At 38.3% G+C, this 24,417-nt stretch overlaps 1 protein-coding gene across 8 annotated transcripts in view; it reads left to right on the plus strand.

Moving 5' to 3' along the window:
• Window positions 1-24,417, plus strand: part of Cpeb3 (cytoplasmic polyadenylation element binding protein 3) — a 179,367-nt gene that overhangs the window by 149,392 nt on the left and 5,558 nt on the right. For all 8 annotated transcript variants that reach the window (XM_074078776.1, XM_074078773.1, XM_020157307.2 and 5 more), the window contains 2 exons: window positions 3,987-4,101; window positions 13,116-13,297. In XM_074078776.1, coding sequence (XP_073934877.1) covers window positions 3,987-4,101; window positions 13,116-13,297 — 297 coding nt within the window. The remainder of the gene's footprint in view (window positions 1-3,986; window positions 4,102-13,115; window positions 13,298-24,417) is intronic.

Raw genomic sequence — 24,417 nt, forward strand, 5'->3', positions numbered from 1 at the left:
ACCACAAACTCTAAAGTTGATACAGGAAAGAGTAGGAAATACTCTGGAGTTAGTAGGTATAGGTAAGAACTTTCTCAATGAAACCCCAGAAGCACAGCAACTAAGAGATAGCATAGATAAATGGGACTTCATAAAACTAAAAGCTTCTTCTCAACAAAAGAAATGGTCTCTAAACTGAAGAGAACACCCACAGAGTGGGAGAAAATATTTGCCAACTATACATCAAAGGACTGATAACCAGAATATATAGGGAACTTAAAAAACTAAATTCTCCCGAAACTAATGAACCAATAAAGAAATGGGCAAGTGAACTAAACAGAACTTTCTCAAAAGAAAAAATTCAAATGGCCAAAAAACACATGAAAAAATGCTCACCATCTCTAGCAATAAAGGAAATGCAAATTAAAACCACACTAAGATTCCACCTCACCCCTGTTAGAATAGCCATCATCAGTAACACCACCAACAACAGGTGTTGGCGAGGATGCGGGGAAAAAGGAACCCTCTTACACTGTTGGTGGGAATGTAAACTAGTACAACCACTCTGGAAAAAAATTTGGAGGCTACTTAAAAAGATAAACATTGATCTACCATTTGGTCCAGCAATACCACTCTTGGGGATATACCCAAAAGACTGTGACACAGGTTACTCCAGAGGCACCTGCACACCCATGTTTATTGCAGTACTATTTACAATAGCCAAGTTACGGAAACAGCCAAGATGCCCCACTGCTGACGAATGGATTAAGAAAATGTGGTATTTATACACAATGGAATTTTATGCAGCCATGAAGAAGACAAAATGTTATAATTCACTGGTAAATGGATGGAATTGGAGAACATGATTCTGAGTGAGGTTAGCCTGGCCCAAAAGACCAAAAATCATATGTTCTCCCTCATATGCGGACATTAGAACAAGGGCAAACACAACAAGGGGATTGGACTTTGATCACATGATAAAGGGAGGGCACACAAGGTAGGTATGAGGATAGGTAAGACACCTAAAAAACTAGATAGCATTTGTTGCCCTCAACGCAAAGAAACTAAAGCAGATACCTTAAAAGCAATTGAGGCCAATAGGAGAAGGGAACCAGGAACTAGAGAAAAGGTTAGATCAAGAAGAATTAACCTAGAAGGTAATACACATGCACAGGAAATCAATGGGAGTCAACTCCCTGTATAGCTACCCTTATCTCAACTAGCAAAAACCCTTGTTCCTTCCTATTATTGCTTATAGTCTCTCTTCAACAAAATTAGAGATAAGGGCTTATTAGTTTCTGCTGGGTATCGAGAGGGTGGGGGGGAGAGTGAGGGGGCGGGAGGGGGGAAGGGGGGAGAAATGACCCAAATACTGTATGCACATATAAATAAATTAAAAAAAAAATGGAAGTTGAGGTGGGAAGATTTCAAGTTCAAAACTGACCTGGGCTTCATAACAAGACCCTATCTCAAAACAGCAACAACAAACAGTTGTTTTATTTATACTCTACCCCTTTCCACAAAATATTTGAGTCAGCTTATGAAGTATGATATAATTGAATAAAGACATGTGTGTATGTGTGTGTGTGAATAAATCAGGCCCAGAAAAAAATATATATCCAAAGTGTACATCCACAAAGAGAACGTCAGAGTCAGGCTCTGAGGTCCAAGAATAAATAAAATGAAGAAGATGAAGAAATATGCTGTGTGTGAAAGTGAGCTTATATTTTAGAGTGACACCAAAGTGTGAGTGGAAGTTCTTGGTACAAACAGTACCACAACATTACTTTTGCTTAGTGTGTGAAGTGTGCTGATGTTGGCCTGTGTTGACATTTCTTTAATTCTGCAGAGGTGCAGCTCTGAGCAGCTGTTTTCTGGTAGCAGCTGGGAAGTGTGGATTTTCTGAATAGGGTTAATCAGCACTGCGTCTTGAGCCCTCTTCCTGTATTTTTACCTAATCTGTAATGCCAAGAATAGGGGAAAGGAATGGGTTGTGTGTGATGTGATGAAGTGGGGATGGAGGGCATGATGGGGGGAGAAAAGGCAATGAGGAAAGCTCTCAACAGGAATGTTTGAGATCTCTGCAAACTACTTTTGAGTCTATAACTATACAGAGGTTATGTTTTCTGTACTTTTGAAACCAGATCACTATGGATACTACACAGGAAATGTTTTCATTTTTGAAACAAAGTGATCCATACATGGCCAACTAGGTGCAGTGGCTCATATCTATGTCTGGAGACTGTTTGAGTCTAGGAGTTCAAAACCAGCTTGGACAACATAGTGAGAGACCCCACTTCCATCCTAAGGGGGGACAAAAGTGATCCATGACTAAAGTCAATGTAATGATTAGAATCACCTAATCATTGAAGCTGGTTAAAGCTGCCTTTTTCTTTAATTTGTGACAGTAGAATCTTCATTCTTACGGTATCAGGAAATTATTGTATTTTTAAATAAAAGTTAGTAATGGTCCCTCATGAAGGCACTTAAAAGTGGTGCTTTATGGTATTAGTAAATCTGCTGTTGTGTGAAGGATGATTTGGTGTGATGTGGCCAAACAAGATCAAATTTTATAAGAAAAGAACTGGATTTTCTTTTTTGAGCAAAAAGGACAGGGCAAATGCTTGAGTGTTAACAGAATTGCAAATAAGTCCAAGTTTTCAGAATCTATAGAAGAAAATAAGATTTTGTGGCTTTTGGCTGACTGATGAGGGCCACAGTGTCATAGAAGGCAAAACTGGGAGCAGGGGAGTGAATTTAATAGAAATCTTAAGGAATTGCAGACTGTTTCTAATGACCACACAGGTTTCAGAGTAGAAAGTATGAAAGTGTTTTGAAAGTGTGGATTGGCAGAAGTGCTGGCATTGCAAGTGGGAATACTCCTGTGTGTAATGAGCTAAGCCACAGAAGAAAATATCTTATGTGCTTTCTTGTGTTAAGTGCTGGTACTTGAGCAATGGGAAAATGAAGAATTCTGCCTTTGCTAAGAAAATGAAAATTGAGCTGTTTTGTTTCCTGTTTCAATCTGGGAGGGGAAGGAGGACAGGCATGTTCCTTAAGGATAGATAGCAGGTCCCCCTTCTGCACACAGCTGGTTCCCAAAGCACATGGCCACTCACCTGCCTGACTGGTTGGTTTTCAGGCAGTGCCATCCTCATCTCTTGGGGTCAGAGAGGTTTTTGGTTTTGTTGGTTTAGTTTTTTGTTTTGTTTTGTTTTAAACTATTCTTTGTAATTGAGTTATAATTAAAAGGAATATGTTTTAAAATTAAACTGATAAAGTACCTTTTTTTCTGTATAAACTGTGGGCAGCAAGTCAAAGTCCTATTTAAGCACTAGTTAAGGAAAAATTACCTAGTAGAAAGAAATGTACCTGGAGGTTTCTTTTTCTGTTCTTTAAAATTTTACTTCTTTCCAGGCTTTCCTTTATTTAACCAACCTCATTTAGGAAAATCAGACTAAAATTAGATGATGTGCTATATGCTTCAGTATTTGATATCTTTGGTAATTCTTTTCTAACTTAATGAGTGTTAATCTGTGTTAAATCATATTGCTGAAAGATTAAATATTTTAATTTGGGGGGAGTAATGGAATTGACAATCCAGACACACAGAAAATTCTTAGAAAATATTCCTGGTGTTTCTGTTCCCTTCCTTAGGTGGCTCCTAAAAAACTAAATGGTATACTGTGATGGGTTTTAAACAGTCTATGATATTTTAAAATGAATATGATCCAAAACCCAGAATCTGCCTGTAAAACACTGCCTTTAAAAACAAAAATCTTAGGTGGTTTTATGGGGAAGATTTCATAGTATATGTCTAGAGTTAGAGTAGCTTCCCCAAGAGTTCTGTGGAAAGACACTTAAGGCAGATTGCATTAACTAATTGGATTTTGTTTGGGTCTTGTATATTGTGAAATGCACAATCAGTGGGTTTGTCTTTAGTCATCTTATTCTCATTTGGGGTTGATGGAAATGAAGTAAGGACCAAGTAAACAACTTTTTTTCAGGTGCAAATTCGACCATGGAACCTAAGTGACAGTGACTTTGTAATGGATGGTTCTCAGCCTTTGGACCCCAGAAAAACTATCTTTGTTGGGGGAGTTCCACGACCCCTTCGAGCTGGTGAGTGGAAATAGTAACACCACAACAACAAAACCACCAACAACAAAATTCTCAATGTGTTTAGTTTTAAATGTGTTCTAGGTTTCCAGTCAGCAATACACAATCTCCAAAAAGAAGGCTGTCATGTCATTTTCACTGAATTGGCTTTTTCACAATTAAGTATTTTTTCCCAAAATGCTGTGTTTTCTTACGGTGCAAGGGTGAAGTTCATTAAGCCATTATGTTGAAAGGATAAACTCTATTTAGTGCTTTCCTACTTAATGACATATTTAAAAAACCCAACAATCCCTTTGACAATATGCATTCTTTTTTTTTTTTTCATTTTTCTTTTATTATTCATATGTGCATACAAGGCTTGGTTCATTTCTCCCCACTGCCACAATATGCATTCTTATGCCAGTCAGCATTACTATATATGACGAAAAAAATTCACCCCATCAGAAATCTGCTCAGTGAAGCTGTGTGCCTGCTTAGTGATGAGCCAAGCCACTCCTGGAAATTGACCCCAGAGGACCAAACTTAACTCTTCCCAAGTGACACCTATTCCTATTTTCTCTCATGGACTCAAGAAACGAGTTACATGTTGGGAATTTTTATTATGACTTTATAAAAGTTTCCTTTTTTTTTTTTTTTTTTTAAGTTCTTTTCCAGTGATGAAATAATTGTGTTGCTGAGATTGGGCAGAATCAAAATTGACTAGAATTTGAAGTGATGCTGCATTCATGGCTTCAGTATTTAAATAAAGACAAGTCTAAGCAGCTGGGGATCATCCTCCTAATGATCTTTGTTACTGCCAGTAGCATGTGATAAAATTATTTCTCTAAAAACAAAATATTTAAAGCACTTAGAATTAATGAGGGTTTTTTTTTAAAGAAAAAATATATAAGGTTACTATTGCCATTGTATTGCAAAAATACATTACCTCTGTGTTATTTGTAAGCAAGTGTTAGTTCTACCTAAAAAAAATGAAAGAAAAATCAGAGATCAACAAAATCAAGCTATGAAAACAATTATAAAAGGTAATCTACAGTTATTTGGCTGTATGACTTTAGTGACTTCTTAATTCTGGAAGTGTCTCGACATTTCCAATATATTTATTCAAATTCCAGTTCCAGTGTACACTTGAAATATAACTTTAGGTTAAATATACAGATACAGTCATAAGATGGGCTTAGTCACTTATTCTTATAATGCCCGCAACTCAGGGAGACTCATGCAAGAATATCAGAGTTCCAGGCTCACCCTGGGCTACATAGTGAGACCTTGTCTGAAAAAACAAAAAAGATACTCATATTCCATTTTGAAGAATTTAAAAATATTATGACTATGGAGTTTATAATTTTACACTATTTCACAAAGTCAAATATCGTTGGATCTTATTTTCATCCTAATGGAAAACCATGCCAGAAGAAAGAAAGCAAAGCAGCAGGGACATCTCCTTTTTTCTGCAGTCAGAGGATGAGGTCTAGGAAGGGCTAATTCAAATGAGAACAATGTAGTGAATGTAGCTCTTTGTTTCTAAGTTAAACTTCTGCTTTTAAAAAAGAAATTGCAAGTGGGGGTGTTATGGAGGGGAGAAAAATCCTCCTTGCTATTCTTTTAACTGCATATGTATTCTACGAGTGAAAACTCATTGCTGGTATTCTTACTATTTGTTTTTGCAACTAATTACAAGCACAAATTTGTTTTAGTATTCTAGCCCCCTTCACTTTTTTCCTAGATGGAAATATGAAAAAAATCTAAAGAAAAAGTTCCACAATTATAATGTAACAGAATTGGATTTAACTTCTCATCTATTTTTAAGTCTTAAGAAACTCCAGTTTATAAACTAACTTCCCTTTTGTATCATTCATCCTTTATTTTTACTGTTGTAATGATTTGGAAGGGTAGATAAGGGCCACTATATCATTTTTCCTCTATTAATCCAATGGTGATCCATTTTTCATATTTGCTCTATAATCACATTAACACCAAAAGAAAACTCAAAACACAAAATTATACTCTTTAATGTTCTGTATCTGCAAGATGCTGCAAATAGATGGGAATTGTATTCAGCTGTCTAGTCAGAAATGACATTTTATTCTTTGCCTAGAGAGAATTTCTTATAAGTTTTGAAGTTCTTTTTTTTAACTAAGATTTTTTACTTAATTTTTTTTTGTTTTTGTAGTGATGTAGGTAGTAATCTGAAATCACTTAGTCTAATGGAAATATCCCCCCTTGCCAGCACTTTTCATAAGTGTAGCTAGTTTCTAGGTGACTAGATAATCTACATTAGTATCTTGGAATTTTCACAGTCATCTCTATAAAGAAACAAAACAATCTGTTTTATACAATATTGTCCTGACTGCGTTTGGGCTGTTGCTTGTTAAATTGTCTCTTCTTGCCCCTTGACAATCTTTCCTTTTTAAAATTCCAGTTTGGGAAAAAAAAAAAATCACAGACGTAGAAAAATTAACCTGAAAATGGGAAACTGTCAACGGAAAAAATCTAGATCTAGATGAGCTTTCTTATCACTTGATTATGGTCTATGTCAAATAATATACATTCCTGTTGTTTGTTGTCCCTTCCTCCTGTCACTTGCATAAGTGACAGTAACTAGTCAAGTATGATTTGCCTAAAGTCTGTTGTTTCTTAGGTTCGGATTTCTCTGTATATACTCCCACCTCACTCATCCCTTGCCAGGAAAGGCTGTAGGTAAACTCAGCATGCCACCATTTGGCTCAAATTTGCATGCTCTTTAGAGAGTCAATACAGGGAAATGGACAGTTTGTCTGCCTCTGTGTCTGCTACCACCTGGGAACATAAGAGAATGTTGCCATTTTTCATTTCAATATATGAGCAATAATTCTTCCTGAATGTCCAAGAAGTTGCCTTGTTACATATCCTTATGGCATTAGAACCTCCCCCCAAATGCTTATTTCTTCATTCTAATATTAAATAAGTGCCAGACTTGGGGCATAGGTGGAGAACATTGAGCAAAAGTAAAGGATGAAATGTCTGGCCCTCATGTGCTACCCTGGTTTATTAACATGGTTCTCTGACCCCATCTTCTTGCTTTAGTCATCAGGTCAGAGAACTGCCTCAGTGACTAAGCTTTGGGATTCATCCACTCATAGCCTTGATCAGGCTTGAAAAGCCTCATTCTTTTTCTTTAATTAGAGGCATGTAAAGTGGTCTTCCACTTCACTACTTCCTTCTTGCAATTATCAGAGAAGGCCCTGAAGAACAAATCAATCTTGAGAGATTGCTCTCCTGAATCCCTGGAGCCTACCATTTGCTCATTCATTTTTGGTTCTTCTGGCTTTCCTAACTGTTGCTCTGATAATTCTTTCCTTTTTTCTTTAATTTTCTTTGCCTTCTCCTCCCTTGCTGTGACTGTTATGAGGATGGCTTTTCTGTTGGAGGTGAAAACTTTTTTTTTTTTTTTTTTTTTTGGTGCTGGGAATTTAACCCAGGACACTATGCATGTTAGGCAAGCACTCTATTACAGAGCCGCACCCCCAGCCCTGGGAGGCAAAAACTTCTGAGATAGAAATATTGAGTGATATATATCATATTTATATATGTGAGAACATCTATCCTGAATATTTCTAGGATTTATTTTAGACATTATGTATAAACATTCTGGTTCACATGAATTGGAAATTGTATCCTGATTTGTAATTTAGGAAATAGGAGTATTATAAACATATCCTTTTTTGTTCTGTGAAGTGGTAGCAGGCCAAATATCATGCTATATCAAGTTTCTCAACAGTAGAAGCTTTTTACCCAGTCCCAAGTTCACTGTGAAATGTCCCAAATGAATATTTCATGAAAATGATTTGACCTACTAGCTTGATTAACTGCATTGCCTTTAGGGCTAAGGCCTTCTAATGTTGGTATGTATTTTTGTTCTACCTTGCCCTCCTTGCCACCGCAAAAACAAACAAACAAACAAACCGATTACCCACAGCTGCTGTCAAACTTTGCCATATCAGTGACAGATTGAGAAACATTAGCATACAGCCAAAGTAAGATTGGGATGAATTGGTCCTTATAGAACAGAAACCAGGTCAACTTCATGTTAAGCAAAGATTTATTAGTAGTGATGGGGGGGGGCGTAGATAAACTCCTGGACAAAACTAAACATTTGAGTGCCACTCTGTACTGGGCAATGTACATAGAGCTCTCGTTTATGTTTAACCTTTATGAAAGCCCTTTTGATTGTAGACAATAGACTTTGCATTTTAAAGAGAAGGAGGCAGACTTCAGATGGAGTAACTGGTCCAGTAAGTTAAATGAACAGGATTCTTTCTTAGATCTTCTTACTTTGAGTTTAGGGTTTTTTTGAACAGAAAGAAGCTGCTTTATCAAGCTGAGATCTGGGCTATTGTCTAAAGAACAACAGTCATCTTGGTATGATTTAATTAAGTTAAACACTATCAGTCTCACTCTTGGATGTTTATACCATCTATTTAAAAATATTCTTAACTTCCCAACATTTGATAAAGAATGGAAGCACATGTGTGAATGGCCTTTGTAATCCAACTCAGCAATTGTGGGAAACCTAGGAAGTCCACCATTAAGGTTTCTTTGTCATCCTGTGGTGCCCTTTTTTCCCCCTATTTTGTCCTTATTTCTGAAGAGAAGAAATGGGACTTCTAGATTTGTAGTTTAGAATGTGTAAACATGAATGTGTTGATATTTCCCTCAAAAATCCTTGCTCCTTTGCCACCCCATTTGGCTCTCAGTATCCCATATTTGCACAGTGCCTTAAGGTTTGGCATTGAAATATAATTAAATAATAGAACAGAACCCTAAGGTAGAGAAGAGTTGTGGAATCATAGCTTCCCTTCTGGTGAATTAAGGTCCTTTTCACATTTCCGTGAAGAATGAGAAAATCCAAGGAACCATAGTTGGGGTTCAGATTCAACTTCAGAGGCATAGTCACTACAAATGAGAATTTGTGGGGATGATGCATGATTCATGCAGCGATACTCTCCAATCTGTGGCACAATGAGCTAGCATGGGATTAGACTCATAGTAGTGTTGTTTGTGAGACAACTTGAGTTAGTTTAGGAGTACAGAGCATCTTGTCCATAGTACAGAATACCCTTGGGTGTGACTACCAGATCTGTCAATTTCACACCCTGTGGTGACCAGACAGACCCAGAGAACTATGTCTGGATAGGAAGCGGGGAAAAAAGTGGTTTGGAGCATCCTGACTTCCTTGTAAACTCTTTACCTATCAGTTGTGTGAACTCCAGACTTCTTTACCTGTATGCCCTGCTCTGGTGCCCTTGTCTTCCTTGGGGTACGTGCTCCTGGGAACTACTCTGTCCCTTCCCTCTACAGAGGGTGGTGTAGAATGAGACTGACTGGCATAGGCTTAGTGGGTAGCTTTACCACATTCCCAGTAAGATATGTCCTTCATCCAGGACTCAGATTTCGTGAGCAGGGTTGAGATCACAAGATGTGTATGAACTCATGAAGATTTTAGTTGACTCTTGCCAGACATTTACTGCTTTTCTGTTTTTCTATCCATCCTTCAAGAAGTCAAAATGGTAGCCTCTGTTCTTATCTCTACTTCTTCCTGTCAGAGGAAGGGAAATATATTAACTAATGATACTCATGTTAAAGAACCATTTAAAACCTAGTCTCTGTAAGTAGCTGTACATTCTGACATTTGTCAATAATTTTATATCTTCTACAAAATTTGAAATCTCAGATTGGAAATTTATAGGACTTGTGAAAGGTTTACTCTGTGTTTCTTTTGGTCACCTATACATAGTGGGTGGATTAAGTTAGTTGTTTTTTTCAGTGCTGTTTTTATAATATTTTATTGAAAAGGGGATTATTTATTGAAAAAGTGGTTGTTCTTTCTCCATAACTAGAAACTCTGGTTAGCACTTACATGGCAGTCCTCTGGTGTTTTAACCTAGTTCAGCCTACAGGAAGTATGTTCCATGGTACTTACTGGTTGAATAAAGACCAAATATAAACAGTAGGTTTTTTTGGCTGCTATTTACTTTATCCCAAAGGTGATCATAATATTAGACTTATGTAGTTAAAATAGAGATTAAGGCAGAGAGATAGGAAAATTTCTTCATCTCCTCTAAACAACTCCTTTAGTCACCTTGGTTTCTGCCAGCTTCTCAGCAAATTGCCCTTCCCTTGAATGAAGCATTATTGGCTCAAATGTCTGCAGATTTTCTAGTGGCCAAGAAAATGACTGTATCTAAGCTCATAAATGAAAATATTTATTTATATTCAATTTCATAAAATCATAAGTGAGTGAAGATTTCTCCTTCCTATCAAAAGTCCTTGCGTGCCAGCAATGTCAAGTCTCGTTCTCATCATTGAATCATGAAGATGATTTTCCAGCAGATAGAGCACACAGTGATTGCATGCTTGTGCTCTGGAGGGCACCTTCATTAGAATCCTAAGTTTCCTTTGGAGACCACTGTGGTGTAGAAGAACCTGTGGTTACAGTTTACTCCTCCTCAACTGAAGCTTAAAGCTTACAGCTGGTGTACTTTCTTTCAAAATCAGATGCTTTCTCATCTCCTTCCTTTTGTGGAAGACATGTGCCATTTGATCCTTTGCCAGCATTCTTTTCCTGGCCACTCACCAGGCTTAGGAAGTGTTCCCTCTTTTTTTCTATCCCGGAGGAAACCTGGTCTTTGGAAAATTAGTATTTAGTTTCTAGGGCCCTGAGATCACTTACTTTACTAAACCCATGTGACTAATAAGAGAAATTCATTAATGACTGCAATTAACAATTAGTTCTCCCTTCTGATTCTTGTTCTCTGTTATGGGAATAACATTAACTATATGAGGAGAAGCTTAAGCCATCAGAGGTTGTTGGGGATGAAGTATGAGGAACAACTGAACTTTGGTATTCAGGTTATGGGCACAATTCTTGTTGCACTGTTTGAAAGAATGGGATTCCTGGGTCCTGCCCCAAGACAGCAGTAGAGTCCACTTGGCTCTAAACAGTATGCTCTCTTGGTTTATGTGACTCAGTAATTCTGACTATAATGGGATAATTGGGCTGGCTTTCTGCTCCTCTGTCTTACTTACAGCACTTACTCTTGGGCTAGTTATTGCTAGCTATTTTCTCCCTTGAAAATTACCTAATAGAACTGGGCACCGGTGGCTCACGTCTGTAATCCTAGCTACTCGGGAGGCAGAGATCAGGAAGATCATGGCTCGAAGCCAGCCCGGACCAATAGTTTGCAAGGCCCAATCTCAAAACTCTTCACACACTCATACTACACACAAAAAGAATTGGTGGAGTGGCTGAAGACATAGGCCCTGAGTTCAAACCTCAGTACCATTAAAAAAAAAACTACCTGTTGGTTAAGAGTTATTCTTCCTATTAAAAATAGGTTCTTAGAAATAATCACCAATATTAGGCAATCTGGTATAGAAAACAATTTCAAAGTTAAGTAAAAAAAGAGTGTTTTATGACAACAGTTTTTCTTACCACCTCTGCAGTTTTATGTTAGAGGTACCAGCAATACTTGACTTTCCTTCTCCTTGTATAAATTTGGGGGGTGGGGAGGTGTATTCTAATACCATTCAGCCCTTCAACTGCAGAACTTTTCCCCGACCCATGAGGCTGTGGTGCTTTCCTTCTCCCAGATACAGATTCCTGTGGAGTTCTCTGGGTGATAGTGTTTGCTCACCAGCTATGGTGCAGGTCATTGTCTATCTTCCCTGTCTTTTCCTTTCCAAATACCATATGTAGGTGTTGGAGGAAAATGGGTGTTTGGGCCACTTCCCAAGGGTAGAGCTGAATCTTTTGGTTTTGTACTATGGCCTGAAAGGAATGGCTGTAGCTGGAGGAGGTGTTATCCAGTTTCAAGTAAACAGTTACCTTCAGGCAATTTGCAAAGCAGGTAAGTGCTAAAGTCTCTACATGGTACTTTGATGGTGGGAACAATTTTTTAATATTAGACCTTTGGAATAGTCTGACTTCCAGATGCCTTATCTACAAGCATTTTGCAAATATACCAATATAAAGGCAAGAAACATGGCAAGGAGTGCAGACCTGTGGACCTATAGCAAGGTGCAGGATGGGTGTGCTTTTAACTGCACATGTAGTAGCTTAGTACCTCCTGGCACATTGTATGTCCATTGCTGTCGTTATCAGTACTAGTGTTCTGTGGGAGAGGTGAGTATGGCAATTTCTCAGTTGAGATAGAATATACTTTTAAAAATATTTTTTATTAATAGAGGTTTACTTTAAATCTATATACCTTATATCCAGATAAAACAAGAAGTTGATTCTTTCTATAGCTTAATCCTAATATAACAATGTGACTTTAGTAATTGATTTCAGTCAGAGGTCACTAAAGGGAAGTGTTTTGTTGTTGTTGGTTTTGTTTGGTTTTTGCAGTACTGGAGTTTAAACTCAGGGCCTTGCACTTGCAAGCCAGATGCTCTACAACTTGAGCCACTCTCCAGCCCTAGAACTGTTTCTTTTTTCTTTTTGTGCTCTCTCTCTCTGTTTTTTTCCCAGTACTGGGGTTTGAACTCAGGGCCTCACACTTACTAGCAGGCACTCTGCTACTTGAGCCACTCTGCCAGCCCTTTTTTGTGTTGGGTATTTTTGATATAGGGTCTCGGGCTGGCCTCAAACTGTAATTTTCCTCATCTCTGTCTCCTGAGTAGCTAGAATTACAGGCATGAGCCACCATGCCTAGCTGAATTGTCTCTTAATAACTTGTTAGAGCATAATGAAATGCTTTGCCTACTAAGGGCCCATTCCATTGGGCTAAACAGTTAAAAATTAGAACAGGGGAATTACTCATAGATCATTTCTTTTATACTACTGCTTTAAGTTCTGGTTGTGATGTGTGCAAATTTTTTTTTTTCATTTTATTTTAAAGCATCCTATGAGTAACAACACTAATGTATACCTTCTTCATGATGCTTTTCTTAATTACATTGTATGATCTTCCTTTCTCCCAGGCAAGGCAAGAGTACCTACCAAGTATTTATCCCAATCCCTGTTTATTTTCTTGCAGTTGAATTGGCAATGATTATGGACCGTTTGTATGGTGGTGTTTGCTATGCTGGCATTGACACAGACCCAGAGCTGAAGTACCCCAAAGGTGCTGGCCGTGTGGCATTCTCTAATCAGCAGAGTTACATTGCAGCCATCAGCGCTCGCTTTGTGCAGCTTCAACACAATGACATTGACAAACGGGTAAGAAACCACTCAGGATAGAATTGTTATGGGAAAGAAAAGAATTTTGTTTTGTGAGCCCCTGGGAAGAAAAGCACCTTGTGATCATAAGTGAGTAACTCTGCCTTGCATGACATTAGTTCATGAGTCCATTTGGGCTACTTCAAAAACAGAGCACCCTTGGTATTAATGAACCTTCTGCTTCAGTTATCCCAAGAGTGATGTAACACTTAACGAAAATAAATCTGCAGAATTTAGCATATCAAATGAGTTTCTGTTCAAAAGATGCTAACAATACCTTAACAAAGATTGAGAGCTAGTGACCTGTTTGACCTACAGAGTGCGCTAAAGACAAACTAACTTGGATTCACATGTATATGTTCAGGAACATATATTAAATTTTAAGCATCTGGTTTCTTAAGATTGCAACAACACACATAGCAATCATCGGAACCAAAAACAGTTGCTGTTCCTCTTTCCTTCAGTCTCCTCTCCAGCTCCCCATAGTTTCACTCATGAAACTATGAAATGTGTGTATGTACACTAACTGCCATTTTGCTCAGAGATGCTATTTGCCTGGCCTTTATAGGTATTGAGTGTACAACCTTTGCTCTAAAGAGGGGACATGAGATAGAGTTGAGAGAGTTGGTGTGCTCCATTGGTTTTGCAGGTAGACATGGGTTTAAATCCCTTAAATTCTAGCTTTTTTCACAATTTGGATATTTGGAGGAATGGGTGGTGATAGGAGTAATCTGGAACCTATATTAATAGATTAAAAGAGCAAGTAGGAGAATACCATCAAGTTTGAATACATGACTATGCAATTTACTGTGACTATTATTGCTTCCAAGTAAAGGATGTTCTTGAGGCATAGACTGGATTGGAATTAATAAAGTTAGTATGTATGCCCTCACTAATTTTGTGTAGCAGACAAGTTTTTTAGAAAGTGAAAATTTCAATTGTTGGTGAATTTTTCATATTCAGCAAGATCATGTTTTCATTAAGATATGTGTCTGATCAAATTACAAAAGCCAGTGCTTAGTATAAATATTTTACAGACTCCTTGAGAGTAAGTGGTAGTGGTTTATTTTTTAGTTAAAATGACTAATTTTGACACAGTCTTTGAATTAATGGTGTCTCAGAGAGATGATAAAGGTTCAACTCCTTTCCTGGTTCTCACCAGGAAAGTAAACCAGGCTTCATCTTTTCTAGCAGTAAGCCGCCTCTTAAGCCTGCAGTGCCCACACAGAGAGGTGTGGCATCTGTCTCATCCCCAGCAATGGTCTTCATAGTGAAGATTTTGAAACTTAATGTGCTTAAAGTCCAGGGCTTATATCTGCTTTTGCCCATAATACTTTTTCTTTGCTATTGCAAATTCTAAGATGCTGTAATCATACTGTCATTCCTTCTCATGTGAGCCTCCAGTTGCCTTTCAGCCAAGACCTTGACTATTTTAAGCACTATCAACCTTTACTACCTTTCTTCTGAAAAGAGCCCCCTTTGCTGTCTGTAACATTATAAATATAGATTCAGTAGAGCCAGTGAACTTTTACAATTATCCATGGCATTTTAAGGGCCACTTATTTTCTGTTGTAGCCTTTATCCTTTTACAGTTTACCCCATGAGAAGAGTGGGAGAGGCCCCCTATAGAGCAGCAATACCTGGCCATCTGGTCAGACAGTTCATTGAGTGTCTGGAATCATGGAAGTCTAAGGCCTATTTGAGATGTGTGCTGTCAGGTTTCCTGTGTAATCAGTGGAGGAACATAAAGAAGAAATTAACTTCAGTATTTTCCTCACCTCTTTTGTATCCAACCAACTTTGTTCAAAAAAGACATCTCTTTTTGAGAGTTTATATATTAAATATATATATATATATATATATATTTAATATTAGTGTTGCTTAGCTTTTAGATGGAGGAGCTTGTGGTGAAAATATAAGCTTTATAGATTTTATTTCTTATCACTGTTAGGGATTTGTTGGCTGGTCAATATGGCTATGTCAGTTAATACAGCATTTATTGCACACTTTACTGTCACTTCACTTATTCATTAATATGATCATTAAGAAAGAAGTAGTTTGCTGGTAACAGCTTCATTGAGTTGTTATATGGTACTCATATGTCATACAAGTCACCCATTTAAAGTATACAATTAAATGTTTTAACATACTTACATAATCATACAGCTGTCACCACCATACAGTTTTAGAACAGAGGTTTTTTGTTTTTTTTTTTTTTTGTCTTTTCTTTTTCGGTGCTGGGATCAAACCCAGGGCCTCACTCATGCTAGGCAAGCGCTGTACCACCAAGCTACATCTCAGCCCAGAACAGAGGTATTTTAATGCACAGCCTTCAAGTGTGCAATAAGAGGATCAATTGCACAATAACAACAGTAGGGGAAGTGCCCTTCCCCCTGTATTTATCCTCTGTATTCACTCAGCTCATTATAGGGAGAGGATTCTACTTACTTAACCTGTGCCCTTCAAAGTCAGAGAAACAAAGTAGCCCAAACTGTTAGGATAAACTTCTGAATCTTGCCATAACTATGTTTAGGGTCTCCCTTGTTGAATGAGTTGATGAATCTGTACATCATGACTTATTGCTATGGCCTGTCTAGCCATAGAAGGAACTAACAGAGGTGGAATGGGCTTCTACTGGTAATTCCTTACAGAACTGCCATGGTACTGACTCTGCCACTTGTGCCCATGAGTCTAAATGGGAATGCTTGGCACACAGTAGTCACTCTATTGAATAAATTAGGGTGATACATGGGTGAGCAAGGAATAGAAGCAGCCACGGAAGGCTGGCAAAGGTATTGGACATCTAGTCCTCTCTCACCTGGACATCCAGAGTGGCTTCTCTACTGGTTTCCCCCGTTCAGCTTTATCCCACATCCATCCCTTACAAAGCAATCAGAGTGCCTTTTAAAATCATGACTTGAAGCAAGTCACCCTTACCTTTAAACCTTTTGATTATGTTCTGCTGCCTTTTAGATAAAGGTGAAAATCCTTAAACGTTGATCATATCCCGCCCCCCCATGAGCAAAATACATTGTTTGCATATATGAAAAAGTCATAGTGAAACCCAGTTTTTGAAATTGCAAGGAAGATTTTTTAAAGGGGAGGATAAGAAAATAGAATGTGCTAAGAAAAATATGGAAAAATCCTCAAACTTGCCTAAATGACCCTTCATGCGCTATGCATGTCTGCCTCGGTTTTCCTTCTTCCTTCCTTATCTTGAGCCAACCACAACTGGCTTTGTTCTTTACTTCTCAGGGTCATTGTCCCTACTATTACCTGGCTAATACTTGCTTTTCCTTCAGGTCTCAGCTTCATCAGAATAGTTTCAGGAATCTTTTCTTCATTGGAGTGTGCACTAATCCTGTAGATCATCGTATTACTATCTACTATTCCTTTGTGGCATTAAATTCCACTGTAATGAAATAAGGCTTTGCTTACTGTTAATTTACTCTGGTAGACTATACAATCTATGAAGGCAATGAATGCATGTCTTTCAGATTAGTTCCTATATACTCCAAATATGACACATAATGGAAACACATTGATTACTTATGTTTGTATGAACGAATGAGGGATTTATTAGATGAATGCTGGTGGTTTGAGAGGTGGCCCAGACAAGAAATCCTTTTCTACCATCTCTTGGCATTTCATATTCATCTGTCCACCAGATGGCACTTTGCAGTTTTTCCTTTCTACTTAGCTGAGAGTACTTACTAGGTTTGGCTGTTAAGTGTATTAAAAATGTTCACCAAACCTAGACTTACCCTTAGGCATGGCCTGATCCAGCACCCTTTATTTTGCAGTAGGGAAGATCGTAGATGTTTGGAGACTTTATCAAGATCCCTATCAAATAAGGAAGGAGCTCCTTCTGCCCAGGAGACTCCCTTCCTAAACCATGCTGTTCATCCAGGGTCTGATGTTTCTTCAAACTCACTTTGTCCAGGAATCCTTTTCTCACAAACTTAGGTTAAGAATTCCTGAGCTCATAGGTCTCTCGTTGAATTTTATATGTTTCAATATTTCAAATAACTTTTCATGAGCATATACTTGAAAGGCACATCTATGAGGATTTTCTAGTATGTCTCTAGGTCATTTTAGATACTAACAAAATGAGTTTGAAAGTTTTCTGTGCTTTTTGCAGTTATGATTCTGCTTTTTACTTTTACATTGTCCTGATGTAAAACCTTTCTGAAGTTAGTGTGAACCGATGCAACTCCAACAGATTATAACATTTAGTGAAAATACATGACATTTTTAGTGTCATAGTGGCCCTTGCTATGGAAAATTGTTACTATAAATGAAACATACAATTAATATCTCAGTTTTTACTTCCAAGAAAAAAAATTAACATCTTGAAGAAAAATCAGTTAAGACTTACATTAAGCCAATTACAGTGTGGCTCGCCAGCTACTTGGGAGGTGGAGATCAGGAGGATCACGGTTCAAGGCCAGCCTGGGCAAAAAGTTAGCAAGCTCCTATCTCAACAAGTAAGTCAAATATGAGGGCAAAGACCTGTGATCCCAGGTAGGATTATCTCCATCAGATGCTGGCCCCAGGCAAACAGATCTCTATCTGAAAAAATAAGCTAAAGCAAAATGGCTGCAGGTATGGCTCAAGTGGTAGCAAGGGGAGCCCCCTGAGTTCAACTCCAGTACCACCAAAAAGAAAAAGACTTTTATGAATCTCATTCATTAGTTATTAACCAGTTGTAATTTGTTCCTATGTTGACAATATCAAGGTTTTGTGATACTCAGCCCAGCAGTTCGTGTTCCTCAGTGTGCATGAGGCAGTGATGGGTATCAGAGGTGCTCTAGAGCACTAGTATGGTGGGGCACGTATGGGCGTGACCATACACATGTAAGAAGGAATATATCCCATGCCCATCGCTATCTCCACTCTCCAAAGAGTCATTGTGATAGCGAAAAAAGAGTAGTGGCTTGAGAATGTGGAAATGAGTCAACTCCTGACTCCTTTCTCAGTCGTGCTGTGACAATAAGCAAGGTCCTTAACCTTTTAGAGACTCCATTCATTGTCTTGAGGTAGTAAGGACATGAGTCTGTGTTCCTCACATTTTAAAAAAAATGACTGATGAAGTGCTTTGGGGACTTAGGCTATTCAGATGTTAATTGATATTATTGCTGAGCCTGGCCTAGTTCATTTGTGCCTAGCAGTATATCCAAGGCTTAACAGTTGACTCATACTCAGTCCTCAATAATGAAATAGTTGAAGACGGCACTAAAAAAAATTAACATTGGTGCCAATCTACCAATATACTGTTTGAATGTTAGCCAAGACACATGTGGAGAGATTTTAAAGTTCCTTTTATAGATGCAAGCACCAGGGGTACACATTTTTCCATTTAAAGGATTGAAGGTTTTTTTTTTCCTGTCTTGTCTATAAAGAAGTGTTTTTACCAATGTCTTTTCTCTGATGATGAAAAGATTTTGAACCTGAAATGGAATAGAAGTTCAGGTTAAAATTTACTTTTATTCTTTTGAATAGTGTTTTTGTGAAGAACTGGAACAGTTTAAAAAAAAACAAACTGGTACTGGAGTTTGAACTCAGGGCCTTGTACTTTCCAGGAAAGTGATTTACCACTTGAGCCACACCCTCAGCCCTTTTTTGGTTTATTTTTCAGGTAGGTTCTCAAGTTTTTTTGCCTGAAGTAAGCCTCAGACTGTGATCCTCCTCCGATGTTCTCCTAAGTGGCTGGAATTACAGGCATGAGCCACGATGCCAGGCCTCAGTTTAAAATATTTAATATGACAAGAGCAAAAAATGGCACCTGTTCTAGTTTTGTTCATTTCAGTGGTGTTTTTAGAAGTGATCCCAAATGAATGCTTAAGATGGGAAATGTCTGCTAAGTCTAGTTTTCTTTATTACTCAAGTCTAGGTAACTTATGCATGAAACATTTTTGTAGTATGAAAAATGCGTTATCTTTTTACATGACCATTTTTCTACCATCTGCTCTATGGTAGTAAGAAAATACGTAAAGGGTAAGAATCAGCTGAATCTTCCTTAGTCCAGCAAAAACATGATTACATTGACATGAATGATTTGTTTATAAAAACCTCAGTCCACCCCAACTATTGTTTAGCACAACTTGATCATGTTGTCTCCTACAAATCTGTAAGTTAAGTTTATATAACTTCAAGTGCATTATGCACTTACACTCTCCCATTTCAGCTCATAGAACCTTTTTCACTAGAAGAAAGGATACTAGTGTAGAATCAGCCAGTCTGGGTTCTGGACTGTACCACTTATTATATAGCCTGAAGGAAGGGTGTGTGTGTGTGTGTGTCTAAGTGACAGTGCTTTTGAAAACTATAAAGTACTTTGTCAATATATAGTAGGACTGATAATATTATGGATGATTAATATTTGGGTTCTTCTGAAAGATGTTTATTAAAGACAATCTAATTTGAATTTCAGGTGATGGAGGGAGGGCGTTAAATATTTCAACCAAGATGGGAGGTTGATGATTTTTTATTTTTTATGTATTTTTGGGACAAGTTCTTGTTGTATAGCCCAGGCAAGTCTCAAACTATGTAGTCAGACTGATTTTAAAATTGGAATCCTTCCCCTCCCAGCTGGAATTACAGGTGCATGCCACCATACCCAGTTTGATTTGAGCTTTTTAAATAGGAAGAGGAGCTCAGAGGGCAGGTTTGTCCTACACAGGAATCTGTCCCTAGAATTAATTTCCCTAAACCACCGTTTCCTAAACTGTGCTCCATAAAACATGAGTCTCTGGGGTGTTTTAATAGTTACTTTATTTTTAAAAAGCTGTTTCTGAGTCAGATGGGTTTAAAAATGCTTGCTTAAAGAAAGGTAGACCTGTTTTACTCTAGAACATATTAGAATCTTTTACATGCTAATCTTCATTGTAAAGATCTAAGAAGAAAACTATACAAGTTTTCACAAAGTTTTTGTTTATAGAGCTCTTGTAGAATGTGTCATGTCTTGGGAATAATGTTCTAGGGAACTCAGTTGGGAAAACACTATGTGTTCATCTTTTCCTCCTTTTCTGCTCAAATTGCATGAGAGAAGTGTGCAGTTTTTTTTTTCTTTTGTGGGACTAGATTTGAACTCAGGGCTTCGTGCTTGAACTACACCACTGGTCCATTTTAGAGATGGAGTCTCACTAACTGTTTGCTAAGGCTATCCTGAAATCTCAATCCTCCCAGTCTTAGCCTCCCAAGTAGCTACAGTTATAAGCATGGCACCTGGCTAGACACATGCAATTTAATCAGTTGTTTTTCTCTTCCTCAGTTCCTTTTTCTAAGTGTGTCCTATTTATCTACCGTATCTTTGTATCTACAGAGGATTTGGAGGGAGACAAAAAAACAGCAGCTGTATACTCCCTTTTTTTTTTTTCTTTTCTTTTTGTGCAGTTCTGGGGTTTGAACTCAGGACCTTGCATTTGCTGGGCAGCTGCTCTACCACTTGAACCATGCCTTCAGCCCTTTTTTCATTGGTTATTTTTTAGATAGGGTCTTACTTTATGCCCGGACCAGCCGGGTCCATGGTCCTCCTGTTTGTGGGATGAGGAGCACCCACCACTGCACCCAGTCATTGCATGAGAGGGCATCTTGCAAACACTTTGCCTAGACTAGGCTGAACCGCGATCCCCCAGCTCTCTACCTCCCAAGTAGCCAGGATTACAGGCTTGAGCCTCTGCATTTGGCTATTTAGAATTCTTTATCTTTTGCTTATTTGAGATTACCTGTTGCATCTTTCTAGACTGGCATTTAAAATGTCTCTATATAAAAAGGAAAAGTAGGTTCTGGGGTGTGGCTCAAGTGTTAGAGCATCTGCCTGGCAAGCGTGAGGCTTTGAATTCAAACCCCAGTACAACCAAAAAAAAAGTAAAAATAAGTTTGGACAAATAATGTTCCCTTGACTCTGTCTTTGCTTAATAAGAGGACCAGAGAGAATCAGACTGACTGACTTTCAGTTAGCCAAGTTGGGTGTTCTTACATTTTTATTTAAAGAACGTTGTGCCAATCTAAGCCCTAGTATATAACATTTGCTTTAAATAGTTTCCATTTAATGAGCTGTTGCCCATTGCACTTCTCTTTGCAAACACCTTAAGTATTTCCCGTATTTAATCTTTTCCCCCTCTCTTTACTGGAAACATGTTGGGCCTGAATCTGCTGAATACTACCAAAGGCACTGTATTTTTTGCCTGAATGAAAATGAAGATGGCTCAGCAAGCATACTAACAGAAGTGTTGATGTTAACTTTGCCCCTCCTCAGCCACAGTTTGAATATATTAGATGACTCAGTAGCAAAAGGAGTCAGCTCTGATGACCTGTTCCCAGACTGCTTCTGCTCCCAGCCTTATTCTGGGACTCCTGAAACCCAGACCGTACCTTGCCTCTGCCTAGTGTGGCTTGATCCGTTGGAATAAATCAATACCCAGGATTGAGTCAAACATCTTTTGAACTAATCCTACATAGGCTTATTTTAAAACACTGGTGGTCAGAGCCTTTGACTAAAAATAGCTTTTTTTTTTTTTTTGAAGGGGAATTTGAGTCATCAAACAAAAGAAAGATCTTTGAACAGAGTGAAGGAAACTTTTCATGATGACTTTCCTTCCTAGTTGTGAGCCCTGGTTTCTTCTGCCTTGTTCTATCTTTTCATCTCTCTCCTTTAGAACTGTGATCACTTTTGATATGAAAATTCTTTTAGAGTGGTTAAAATATTCTTCTTGCCGTGCATAATGGTAAGGTCCTCTAATACTAGCTACTCTGGAGGCTGAAGCAGGGGGTTCACAAGTTCCAGGCCAAGTTGGGCAGTAGAGACACCCATTCTCAAAAAAGCAAAAACTGGCTGGAGGCATGGCTCAAGATGTAGAATGCTTGCCTTACAAACGCAAAGCTCTGCCTAAGTTCAAACTCCAATACTGTCAAAAAAAAAATCTTTCTTGCTCATATTTGAGCATAGAGGTGGTTTATTTATGTTTTCTAAGTAGTTATCTCAGTAGAACATTCAGGCTAAAGCCTTAGAGGTCAGGTGGTATCAGTCAGTTAGCAATTTCTTGGTAAGTTCTTATTCTTACTTGGAAGAACTGGTACAACCCCCTCATAGGGTGGAGAAATAGACCTGTGAGTTGTGACACATTCAGGGTGCTTTGCTTCTGTGTACCCTGAGAGTTGATGCCATGACAGTTACACCATTCACCAACAATAATTTTCTTGCCTTTTGTTCTCTACATGATACATTCTTTTGCTGCTAGTCATTGGTTGTGGGCTGGTTCATATCCATACCTCCAGCTCTATTCCCAAAGAGGGTAGAGAATCCAGACTAGGGGGTAAACCTGTACACCATGTGAGATTCTGTTGACTGACCCTCTGCATTTCATGAAAAAAATTATCTTACAGTGCCAAACAGGAGAATGATATATCTTACTTAGATATTTTGTAAGAACTTTTGTAAATGTCACAATGTACCCCCAGTACAATAATATGTTAAAAAAGTTAAAAATATAATAAAGTACCAAACAGAGCCTCATAGTTAGGTCTCTGCACTCTGTAAACACACAGCAAAGGTATTGACACAGAACCCTGCCATGTAGTAATAAGTTCTGAATTATGGAAAAGCATAAGGATAATTTTAAATCTTTTATCCCTTAGGTCATCAGAATATGAAAAATAGTGTAAGGCCCATTCCTGTGTAAAGCTAAATAAAACAAAATCTAAATCATTTCCCCTACAGATTAAAGAAAATTGACCCCAGGTCATTTCTAAAATTACTGTGAATTCGCTATATCTGAAAGGTCGTGGATAACTTTGTTGCTAAGGAAAAGCTATTTTCACATTGGTACTTTAATTTCACAGGCATCTGTCGGATGTTTCTAAACAGTAGGATTCCTACCTCATAGGCAGTTGAAAAACTAAACCTGTGTGTTTAGACATTTTTAGTGTTGTCTGCTGGTAGAGGACCTGCTTTGGCTACTGGACAGACTTGGTATGTAGTGGCACTGTTAAGGTGGCGGCTGTGGTTTTTAGCCTGGACAGGTGTACTCTTAGGACACATGCCAAGAAGATTATGAGAAATTATGTTTAAAAGCTTTGAGCACTCCAAATTAAATTAAATGGGTTTTTCCAGAAGCCCTTTTGCTCCAGGTGACAGGTAATGACCTACTAGGGCCAAATCTGGAAACAGGGACGTGTATACCCAACCCTTCACTTTTAAGAGCACTTTTTCTTTAAATAATGTTGAAACATCAAGTATTAAACACTGCCCTCTCCCTCGCCGTTTCGTGGCGTGACGCACTGTTGCTGAGGTCCCTCGGTTTACTCTGAACGCTCAGTTTGTGGCTCTTCAAGCGCCAGGCATGAGTTCAAGCTTTGGCTCGTCCTGATTCTAAACGCGCTCCTGCTAAAGCTCTGAGGGTCCCGGATGTACTGTTTAAGTGGGGCTGTCGTAGTCATTCATCATTCTTATTTGAGGTGACCTATTCCCCCAGATTCTCTCAAGCCTCAGAAATTCATTTAAAAAAATAGTGAACTTGGGTTGAATTTCTCCTACTGACCAGAAAGAGTTTTTAGAAATGCTCTTGTCTTTATTGATTGACACACTTATTACCCAGCATTGGGAACACTAGCTGTCATGGCATGTCAGCTTGTTGTCTAGAATGTATGAAATTCCACTGAATTGTTCTCTTTAAAATTAATAGTTTTATGTGAGGAAATAAAAAGGAAAGACTGGGCCTCAGACTGGGCATGAGACTTTGCAGTGGACTGCAGGAAAGGTAAGGAGGACATTTAAGTTGGAAGAAAGTACAAGTGAAAACTGAGGCCCATTACTTTGAGTTGGCAAGTCATTGGGGGAGAGAGTGAGCAAATTGTGAAGACTGGCTTGTATTTCATCACAGAGAAGGAATGTGCTGTTGTATTACGGCAGCTGAACTCATTCCTGTGGGCAATGGAGAATTTGAGTGGCTTTTGGCCAGGAGAGGGACATTATGGAAGCAGATTAATGACATATCAACATGGATGTATTGAACCAGAGAAGACCTGGAACTTGACCAGGTTAGAGGTCACTGATACTGAACACGTCCAGACACAAGCTGTGGTGTCAGAGGAAGCAGTCAGTAGGAATAACAGCTCTG

The sequence above is a fragment of the Castor canadensis genome, chromosome 7 (genome assembly GCF_047511655.1).
Source record: "Castor canadensis chromosome 7, mCasCan1.hap1v2, whole genome shotgun sequence".
Taxonomy (NCBI): Eukaryota; Metazoa; Chordata; class Mammalia; order Rodentia; family Castoridae; genus Castor; species Castor canadensis.